This window comes from Purpureocillium takamizusanense, chromosome 6 (genome assembly GCF_022605165.1).
Source record: "Purpureocillium takamizusanense chromosome 6, complete sequence".
NCBI classification, from domain to species: domain Eukaryota; kingdom Fungi; phylum Ascomycota; class Sordariomycetes; order Hypocreales; family Ophiocordycipitaceae; genus Purpureocillium; species Purpureocillium takamizusanense.
This window is the reverse complement of record NC_063073.1, coordinates 177,129-188,197: the sequence shown is the minus strand read 5'-3', so window position 1 is coordinate 188,197 and position 11,069 is coordinate 177,129. Positions and strand designations below refer to the sequence as shown.

The 11,069-nt window shown below is 57.8% G+C and overlaps 2 protein-coding genes across 2 annotated transcripts; both read left to right on the top strand.

Annotated features, from left to right (window-relative positions):
- Positions 1-119: 119 nt before the first annotated feature.
- On the top strand, positions 120-5,627 carry JDV02_006528 (uncharacterized protein). Its single transcript, XM_047987931.1, has 4 exons — positions 120-518; positions 580-1,885; positions 1,946-5,019; positions 5,086-5,627. The coding sequence occupies exon 3, from the start codon at positions 2,196-2,198 to the stop codon at positions 4,752-4,754; it is 2,559 nt and encodes an 852-aa protein (XP_047843922.1). The 5' UTR covers positions 120-518; positions 580-1,885; positions 1,946-2,195; the 3' UTR covers positions 4,755-5,019; positions 5,086-5,627.
- Positions 5,628-9,130: 3,503 nt separating this feature from the next.
- JDV02_006527 (uncharacterized protein) lies at positions 9,131-10,882 on the top strand. The gene has a single exon (XM_047987930.1). It carries the CDS (start codon positions 9,498-9,500, stop codon positions 10,386-10,388), a length of 891 nt encoding a protein of 296 aa, XP_047843921.1. The 5' UTR covers positions 9,131-9,497; the 3' UTR covers positions 10,389-10,882.
- Positions 10,883-11,069: the final 187 nt, after the last annotated feature.

Below are 11,069 nucleotides of genomic sequence, written 5' to 3'. Positions count from 1 at the left end.
TGCATCTCGTGGCTGGTCTCGCGCTCTCAGCGATTGACCTATGGAAGTATAGCGGCCTCGGTATCTATTTGGACACCACGCAGATCAGACTGAGCTGTCGACGCCAGTCGCGGTCAAGTATTGTCTCGTAAGGCTGTCTCCTCCGTGCTTCTGGCACTCTTATCATCCTTACCAGTGACAACGTCCGTAAGCTTAGTACAGTGGGCTGTACCTTGACCTCTACCTGTACACCATTATATCACCGAGGTACGAAGTCCTTTGTACCTTGCTTCGGAGGAAACATCCAGGCCTCAGCATGGGTGGGCAGGCAGGTGCAACCCATGAGCACTTCCCTCCCTGGCTGCCCAGGTACTCGCTGCCAACGCTTCACGCAATCGCCCGCCTCATCTGTCGTACCCGCAACCTCCAGCAGACAACCCTGAGTCTGACAACATTCCATGTGGAAGCCGACAGGCCCCTTCTTCTACATTGCTCAACAACAGCATGACGCTCGTGACGGCCCAGTGCCTGCCACTTTGGTAGGTCGGCAAGGCCCCGTGCTACGTGCCTTCTAACTTACCACTCCATACTGTGATGCAGTGAGTCATATACAGTACGACAAGCCGTGTCCGAAGTGGACCAAGGACTTGCGAACCGGCGGTCGCGATCTGGAGAATACCACCTTTGGACGCCCGGGCCAATTGCCTCCGTCACGTCGCGCTGGCTGACTTGCTCTGGTAGTTTGCGCACGCCTCGTTTCCGCCTTGCGCCAATCTGTTGGCAGCAGTTGCACAGGAACCGCCGCGGTCTGACCAGGCGGCCACCCCCTGCTGAGCTCCGGCGAGGCCCCCGCGCCCCGTCAACAGCCAGTCAAGCAGACGCAAGATGCATCCTCGCCTGACGACGCGAGGCCAACTCAACCAAGGCTGAGCCGACGAGACGCGACCCGCTGACCGGCCGTGCGTGGCTGCCTACCAAGACTAAGCGCGGCCGGTGCGAGGCCGTTGTCGCTCATCGCCGCGACATCAAGGCTTGGCCTGCCTGGTCTCATGTTCGAAGGCTCCAGGCTTGCACGACGCTGCAAGAGCCACGCAAGGCCGTTTCATTGGGCCATTCGCCCTCACCCTTTGGCTTTGCTCCACGACGCATTGGAGGGGTAGCGTCACTTGACGTCTCACCGGGAACAGTAGCTCGGCCTGCTTTCGACGGCCCTCAATGATGTTTCCCTTGACCCTTGCAGCAACAACCATCAGCCCGTGGGTTGCTTTTAAAGCAAGTCGGATGCCCCAGCAAACCGCTTTGCGCCCCAGATTGCCTCTCAGTCTGCCCGCCCGCTCCGCGCGTCGTTGCCTGACAAATTGGTGCCCAAGTGGCTTTGCCGCTCGTCCCATCCCAATTGCTCTGGTGGCTCGTTATCTCATCCGCCACGGCAAGCGGAGCAGCAGAGTCCGCATACTTCCTGCCTCCCATCTAGAGCAATCCGGCGGCGGGAAAGACAGGGGGGTAACAATTCAGACTACCGACGGCATCGGAGAGAGTAGGAGCGTGTGCTGCCTGGCCGGAGCTCAGAACCGGCCGAGTTGACCGGACTTGCTGCGCGTTTGCTCGTTCACGAGTGCCTGCCTACCGCGTTTCTCCCTCCAAGCCTGCATCACACGGTAGGGGGCGTGTTGGTTGATAAGTCGCCTAGGCCTTCCCAGGCGACTGACTCTGGTCATCGATTCCCGCTGTCGGCAGCCAACTGCGCACCCAGGCAGCCGGCTTCCACGGCCCGTTTGCCGCCGTTTGGGCCTGTTCGCTCACGGCCTTCCCATAGACAGTCCAAACTTCTATTTATACCAGCCTTCCTCCCTCTTGCTCCTGCTTCTCTCCGTCTCTCTCTTGTCAAATTGCACATCCCTCCGAGGTCAGTAATGAATTACGTACTGTAGTCTTGCATCCTATTGCTGACGAGTAGGCTCGAAAGATCATCGTGCCTCTTACAGTACACTTGGGTCATTACGCCTTCACACACTGGGCTTACAGGTTGCCAATCCTCACCGCATCCGCAGGCCACACATATTGTAACACTGCTAATGTGCCCATCTCCACATTCTCGACTCATTTCCAGCACTCGATAGCATTTAAACATCGTTCGGAACGGTACACAGCCTCAAGAGCTCTTCAGCAGCTGCGCCATGGTGACGTAACTCCGACTGAACCACTCATTTCTCATCATGTCCTCTCACGATATCACGATCTCTCCATCACGCGATCCGGCGGAAGAGACATGTCTGCAAGTGCCAACCGACAAGAAGGAAAGCCTCAAGGCAGACAATGCGCAGCCGGGCAACGAGCCCGATTCTACGGTGCTGAGTCGAGCCAGACACAAGATGAATGGCAGCGGTATCCAGGACGCCGCGTACAATGCAGCAAAAAGGGCACGATCGAAAACATTGAATGGCAAAAAAACCAGGAGAATACCATCGGCCACTCATCGCGGAAAGAATGACTCTGATTCGGAGGACGAACTGTCCCCTACTTCCGACTCCGACAGTTCGACGAGCGAGTCTGATTCCGACGAGCCCAATGAGTCGGTGACGCGGAATAAATCGTCCCACACTTCGAAGAAGACAAGGGCAGGGAGAAGGACCAGGAAGTGCAATCGCCACCGCGACAAGTCATATCAAGCTTCCGACTCAGACACAGACTCGTCCACAAGCGGGGATTCTGACCGCCGTCAGAGGCCCCCCCGCCACAAGGGTCGACGCCGAGTCGAGGGGAATACAGCGGGAGGCACCCAAATCTACGATCAGCTAGAGCGACTGGAGCTTCGACTGTTCCAGCTTCAGACGTCCATGGCCTATGGGGCAGCTGTCCCTAATATGGGAGTGGCCAGCACCGGCGTAGCCTGCGGTATACCGCCGTTAGGGACGCGAGTGCCCCAGCCAAGCGGTAGCAAGGGAAGCGTACCGGTGCTTCCGCCTTTGCCATCTCTACCCACCACTCTTCCTGCGTCTTCGCCTCCACATCCTGGGCGATCGGGTCGGTCACACAGACATGGCAAGAGCCCTCGCCGAGCAGCAACTTCATGTGACGAAGGGGATACAAAACGTGCGAAAGAGACCAAGAAAGGGACAAAGGCAGAATACAAGCGCGTCGACTGGGTATGGGACTCCTCTCGCTATACCTTCAAACTTCAAGACACCGCCGAGACGAGCACAAAGTCTCGATATGAAGATTTCATTTTTCACGTCCGGCGGACCTTCGATACTGAGGGCAAGTATCGCCAGACGTTCGTTGACGTCAAAAGCAAACTGCTGCGCGAATGCTTGCAGGACGTGATCGGCAATGTCCGCGGCGCAAGTCTGGTCGACGAGACGCCAAAGTTGGATCCCAACATGCTTTTCCTATATCTGGAGGATTTCCGCACCCATTTGAAACATCTCAAAAAGGCTGAGGCTGCTGGTGATGATAAGAAGGAGCGCCAGAAGAATCGTGCACGGTTGGAGAACAAGATGGAGCACCTCAAAATGCTCATCAAATATCTCGACAAGGACTATGCCAAAGTGAAAGAAAGCCTCTACCCCATGCTCGAGAGCGGTGTCATCACATTCGACCTGCTTTGGGCGTTGTGGAAACCCAACACTATCGTCTACGGCACGGCGTATGGCAACACGGAAGATCCCAGGGCTTTCAAGGTTTCTATGGCCTACCGGCAGACTTCCCTTATGAGGGGTGACTTCTACCTTATTGAGGGCAAATACCTCGACTTTGACGGTAAGAAATTTGGCTACGGTTCTGTCACCCAAGATATCCCAGCGTTTCATGGCGCTTGCAAGATCACGAGCTTGCCGTGCTATCCGCTCAAGTACCACAAGGATGAAGCCATGATTCGGCAGCAGCTGATAGCCAGAGGCCGGAAATTCGTCGCCCATGACGGGGTGCATTTCAAGTCCTACTCCGGAATTGCATATCAGAAGCGTAAGAAGAACTCCGTCATGCGGTTTAGCATCCAGCAAAGCCGAATTATGGTGGATCCAGCGATATTTCGACGCATAAATCCCAACTATGTTGTTTCAACGGTGCGACCAAAGGATCACGATATTCTCTCCGATGACGACCTGTCATGCGATGACGATTCAGGTGAGGCGGACTGCGCGTGCGGAACTGCAGATGAGGACGATTCAGGTCCAAACATCCAGTATGTGTCTAAGGTCATCAAAAGCGAGAAGGGGGCCATTTTCGTGGCCAGGCTTCCCAAACCAGGTGGTGAGGACTCGGAGGAACGAGATTTGGAACCTGTGCCACCAAAAGCAGGGGACAAGGACGTCGACACAACATCAGTCAACCCGCCAGGAGCCGACGATTCAAAGGCCAACACGTCGCCCAAAGGTGTCTCCGTGGACATGAATACATTCTCGGAGGAAAACCTCCTCATTGCCTCACCGGTCATACTTGGGTTTTCGTTCGCTGAGAAGCAGTGGCTTGAGTTTTCCGTTTCTGGAATCGACGAAATCAAGTGGAATGACAAGGCGTGGGATTCGCTTGTCCTGGAGACATCTACCAAGGATCTTATCAAGGCCCTCGTGCAGTCCCGGAAATACCACGCGGCTCAGACGGTCGATGATGTGATTCAAGGAAAGGGAAAGGGACTTGTCAGTAAGTATCTGTCGGCGCCACGCACAAACATACACGCGACTATCTTTCTCTCTCGGCGAAGGTATGATGCTGACACTCATGCTTGTAGCTGTACTCCATGGCCCGCCCGGCACGGGGAAGACGCTGACCGCTGAAGGCATCAGCGAGCTCCTCCAATGCCCACTCTACATGGTCTCCGCTGGGGAGCTGGGAACCGACTCCCGCTTTCTGGAGGCGGAACTGCAGCGAATTCTCGACATCTGCCACGCTTGGGGAGCGATATTGTTATTGGACGAGGCAGATGTATTTTTGGAAAAGCGTAACATGCAGGACATCCATCGTAATGCTCTAGTGAGCATATTCCTCCGCCAGCTAGAATACTTTCAGGGGATTCTGTTCCTGACGACGAACCGTGTCCAGGTAAGCATCAAGGACCATTGATAGATGCGGCGTGGAAGAATGACGCTGACGCTGTTACCATCGCAGACCTTTGACGAAGCTTTTCAGTCGAGAATCCACATAGCCCTCCGCTACGATGCTCTGGACTACAAGGCCAAGAAGGCCATTTTCCAAATGTTCATCGACCGGATCAAGGCCCTGGGCAAGCTCGATCTTGAGGCGTTCACCGATGATGACTTCAATACCCTAGCCAGACGCGATCTCAACGGGCGGGAGATCAAGAACGTGGTAAGCTCGGCGCAGGATTTGGCTGTTAATAAGAGCGAGCCGCTCAGCATGCGTCACATTCGCCAAGTGCTCGACGTCCACACCAAGTTCGGACATGACCTCCAAGGCGGACCCGGTTACGAGGATGCGATGAGGAGCTTCTTTTGAAGTAAGGAGAAGGACGACAAAGGGCTTGATTGGCCGTGGAGAAGCAGGCTGGGACGGCATGCCTCGCAAGGGGGGCAGTTGTCTTGGAGCAGCAACAAGGTGGTAGACGATTCCACTCCTAAGCGCATTAATTAGTATATGACGAGAGCGGAGTAGCGATTAAGATGAGCGTAATGAATACGACAAGTGCTGTTAATCCGTCTCCGCGCTCAATGGAGATGATGACCAGGTTCGTGGATGGGGCGCGGCAGGGGGCTGTCGGCCAAGCTTTGCGGTTAGTGACCGGTGGCCGCGCTCCCGATCGACGGCGCGGACGTGGAGCTTGCGGGCGACACGGGAGGGAGTGGAATCGACACGCTAGGCGACTGCAAGGGTCACAGGTCTGCCTTTGAAGCACGGCGAGGGCATTCGTCCCCCTTGTCCGTGGGCGATCAGTCCTTGGTAGACTCGTGCCACTCGGGCGATTACTTGCAACTGGGGTGCTGAAGGGTCTGATATCCAGCTTCGCGACAACACGCACGAAGCGGTGTAGTACGAAGTACGTGTAGGATGTATGCGGGCTATCCTGACGGGCCGCTCCGCGCTGGCCGGCCATTGCTGCGGTCAGCTCAGCCTCTATGTGGAGTACTCCGCCACAGAAAGGAGACGGGATGGTAAACGGGAGGACTGGGGGACCACGGAACTCACTGTGAGCCCCATATACAATACTATGATCCTGGCTCTTCGCTCACAGATATGGAGAGTTAAAGTATCCGTCATATATACCTTACTGCTTGGTTCGATATACTGACTACGAGAGGTCGCCCGTGGCTAATCATTCAGGGGTGGTCGTGTACGTGCTTACTTCAGCCACGTACCTACAGTATAGTTCCGTACTCAAATCGTGGACAACGCACCGGGGAGGTTGAACGTTTCAGGTGTGGGTGACGGCCAATAAGAGGCGGTGCGCCGCGTTGCCGAAGCCCCCCCAGCCTATGTGAGAAATCGATACGTACGAGGATGGACAAAGAAAGTGCGGCGGCATAGCAGCGTTCATCAGACGACGTCGTTGTCTTCGTCGTCGTTGCTGGGCAGGGGGGCCGGCCACCAGCAGTCGATCATCTGATCATCAGGCACAAAAAAAAAGCGATGGCATTCCGGGGCGTTTGTTCATGTTTCAGCCGATCCGGCCAGCTGCGGCGGGCGGCTACTGACGCACTGTCTGTCTCGGGGAGAGGGAGAGAGAACAGGGTGGCCGGGCCGGCCCAACTGATCAGTTTGTGTTTCGATTGACGCCACACAATCAGTTTCTTTTTTTTCCTCCTAATCGCCTGCGTCAAAAGGGCGGCGGCGGCAGCAAATCGACAGGTTATCGAGTTCCGGCGGCTTCCATGGCGGAAGGGCAGGGCAAAAGGTGACGCGTGCCCGCGCGCATGCATTGCGAGGCGCAGGACGCACTTCTAATTTCGGTACTGAGTTAGTGCACAGAGCTGGGCCACCACCGGCAGCCAGCAGCTGTACTAGCAGCAGCTTGATGAGCAAGGAGGATGAGGAGCAAAGACCGGCAGTCAAATTTGGCGCGCGACCAAGACAGGGGTATTCCGTAGAAAAAGAGCGCGGCAGAGGGCGAACGGCAAAAGACTCCTCCCGCCAGGATGTCGGATAATATTAGAATAGAATGATCATCGCCACGTCGCAGAGAGATCTGCCACGGCCACGCAACGGTTCACCGACGGAAAGTCCCACAGTCCACCATTGTCTCGCCCTGGCACCATCGCCGGGGTCAGTCAGGCCCGTCCTTGTTTGTTTCCCCCAAGCCCCCCTTGGCAGGCACGGGTCTAAGATGGCTGGATGGCTGGCTGCCGGGCGGTCACCGTGTTATTCATTCCAAAGGCGGGCGCGGTCCCCGGCCGGCGGCTGGCTGTGCCCCCCTCGAGGATAGAGTACCGTAGTCGTCGTCATTGTTCTCCTGCCTCCAAGGGGCAAAGCAGGGAAAATACGAAGTGCCACCGCGCGCCGATCGTCACTCACCTACCGGCGGACACGGTGAGGGTGTCATCGTATCTCCCGGCCGCGCCGCTGCCGCCGCCGGTTTTGATGAGGCACGGGCCGGGTGCCAGCGTGGGCGAGCTGCATGCATTGCGTACATGCTGTACACACTAAGTCAGGTGGCAGTATGATGGCGCACAACGACGACGACAAACGCCAAAACACATGCAGCTGCGTATCTGCTGGCTGGCTGCAACGTCGTCACGCAGCGGCCCATGATGCGCTGTCACCGTGGCAGGCCTCCCGACAGCGCGCCCCCCGTCGTGGTCGTCGTTCGCTGGCGCGAGCAGGGGTGAGGAGGAGGCAGCTTGGCAGGATCGCGGCGGTCCGGTCGGCGACCACATGCCCACCCCAAGCCCAAGACCGTGGATTGTTCGAGACGCGTGGCCATGGAGAGACGGAATCGACGGGGAGGGATGGATGCATGGAGCCTCGGCCGCAAACCGGTGGGCATGTGTGGGACGACGCCGACGACAACGCCGACGACAACGATGGGCCTGCGAGGCGTGGCGAACCCTAAAGTCCGAACGAACGCAAGGTACCGACGTTTCCAAGGCAGGGAAGGGTGGTACAGTGTAGTACTGACCTTGTGGTGCGGTACGGAGCACATGCAACGCTTCAAGTTGGTACACCAGCTGAGGGGGCGGGACAAGCAAAGCAGGCCAAGCAAGCCAGCCAAGCAAGCAAGCAAGCAGCCAGGCAAAAGCCGGTTGGCACAAGAAAATTCTCAACAAAGGCCTCACACCAACTGAATTTTTCTCCCCCCAGGGGAGCCTACCGGGCAGGTCATCCAGTGCAGCGTACTGTACTGTAGTGCTAAAGAAATGCGCACACGCTGGCTGGGGCCCCGATGACTGACTCTTGCCGGGAGGAGCCCAGTGGGCGAGCGGATGCAGCGATGGCGGCCGTTCCTGCAGGAGCTGGCTGGCTGGGTGGAGGGCCGTGGGGCCTGGAGCGCGCGGGCTGTGAGTGTTAGTGTTCCAGGCACCTTTGGCGCGAGTAGGTACCGACCTTCAGCCCGGGCATGGCACCCAGGCCCGGTTCCTGGCTGTAGTACCCTTTCAGCACGTGAGTCGTGGCCCCCAGCAGTGTCTGCCCGCCCAACGACTAACTGACTTCCTCTGGTAGTGCCAAGGTAAGGCTTCCCCCCCAAAGTACTTTGTACCGATCCTGGCCTGGTACTGTGCATGAGGATGGTCTTGCGCCCAACGTCAGGGCTGGCCCGACGAACGCGCAACTTGGCCCCAGTTCTTCAGCCCATCGGCCAATGACGGACGGCATGTACCTGGCAGCCATCGACACCTTAATGGCATTCCTGCAATGCCATTGGACCAGCCGCTGAGCCAACCCCTGGCGGCGGGTGGGGCACCAGGGCCACCCACGGTCATTATAGCGTGAGACCCGCCTGTCTAGCGGCCCCAGCGCCCCAGAGCGGGTTGCCTTTGCCAGTGCTGCTGGCACTGTCCTGTCCCCCCCAGACCAGACTCAGCGCTCGGCCTTTGATGATGGGGACGGGGTGGTGGGAAGCCCATGCGAATGGGGTCTGGCAACGTGCAAGCGCGCTGGCCTGTGAGGTGCTCCAGGGCAGGGTGCCCCCCCCCCCTTCACACTTCCAAGTTGGTAGTTAATAATACTACGCCCTCATCTCCCTCCCCCAGCCCCTGTGCCCCTTTACTCCCGCCCTCTCGTATCCATCTCTTCTGGACCTTCGTCCCAGCCCTTCTTTGTCCTTCAAGTCATTCCTTACCTCACGAGCCAAACGGTACCGCTGCGTCGGACCACACTCTCCTTCAAACGTTGCGGACTTTGTCGTCACCTGCCTTAAGGTTCTTGTTCGCAGCTCGCAAACGCCTTCGTCGCGTCGCTACAGCAAAACATCAACACCCACGCTCCCTCGACCCTTCACGGCGTCTCTCGGCTCTCGGTTGGACTCGGTATTCTGGGAATACGGACAACCCTGACGATACAGAAACAAAGAAGAAAAGCATCACTCGAATCGAAAAGTTTCGCAAAAACGAAACCCTCTCAACTTCACGATGAAGGTCTCTACCACCGCCATCTTCCTCGCGACCGCCCTCGGCGTCGCTGCCCACCCCAGCGGTGCCGCTCACCAGCATCAGCACCTGCACAAGCGCCTCGACTTCGTCAAGGCCGGCAAGCCCGCACCCGCCCCCGTCAAGGCCGAGGTCCAGCCCACGATTGTCGCTCCTCCTCCTGCCGCCACCTCTACCCAGGCCGCCCAGTCCAGCGCTGGCGGCTCCGGCGGCTCCGGCGCCGGCGTCAAGCAGTACACTCCCTTCTGCGGCGGCGGCAAGCGCGCCACTGTCGAGCAGATTGCCTACAAGGGCAACGTTGGCGGCACTGGCTCTCAGTACGGCTGCAACATGATGCTCGTCTCCCTCGACATCATGGACAAGTACGACTACCGCAACACCTTTGTGGAGACCCAGGGCAAGGATCAGAAGTGCGCCTGCTGGAACAAGATCGGCCCCGAGGGCCTCATTAACGGCTTCTTCGCCAACGCCAACCCCAACGCCCTCAAGTTCGACCTCCCCGCCAACAGCAAGCAGGGGGTTGTCTTCGACAAGAACAGCCAGGGCGCCTGCGCTTGCGGCGTCGGCGAGCTCACATCGACCAAGAATGGCATGTTTGGCGGCACCTGGTTCGAGTTTGACTTCGGCAACGAGTCCAACAACGAGTGGTCTGGCGGCGATGCCTCGTGCCTCACCGCCTTTGACGAAAAGTCGCCAATTACCGCCATGACGGTCTCGGGCGGTCCCTGCGACGGCTCTAGCCACACGGAGTCCATCGTCAACTCGGACGGCACGGGCTCCAACGCTTTCCTCGGCGGCATGAACAAGATGGACGGTATCGGCTTCAACATCCCCAGGACGTCGGGCCCCATTTGCTTCAAGATCAAGGTCTAAGCGACTTGTGTCCGCTGGCCTCGCAAATGAATGCTCTGTTTACGCACGGTGGAGAGTTTTTGGATTGGATTGTGCTTCGGACGGCGGCCGCGATGTGGCGCCGGCCTGGTGTTTGGGTGCGCAAGATATATGGTGCTAGGGTTTGGTTTCATTTCCCTTCTTGCGGCTCAGGCTCTGGCTTGACCCAAGCATGATCGGGACACACAAACACGCTTGGTCGATGCTGCTCTACCTAGGGTTACATATGCAGCTTTTTTATACATACGTTTTTCGTTTGCCTCTGAGCGCATTGCCGCGACACAGTCTGATCGATTCAGGGGGTCCAGTGAGCTACAGTAGAGCGGGTTGTGTGTTGCACGGAGAGACTTCAAGCCTTGTGCGGTTTGGGATCCAGGGAGTATCGCCCACGACGGCAACAAAGCCAGCCTCCAACTACATTCAACTTCAGACAGTGACAAAGAGGCACCGTCGGCGTACGGGCGGGCAGAGCTGGCAGTCCCGCGGTACTGCAGAGTCTGCCGTCTTCGCTCCGTGTCACCATGGGCCGCGTCCCTCGCTACTGAGTCGCTGCCATGGGCGCGCAGCCATTTAGGTAGGCGTCTGGGCCCGGTCCGGCTTTTCCCCCGTCGTTGGGCGATTGGGTCCTTTTGCTACGTCGTGATTAAGTGCCTGCCTGCAGAA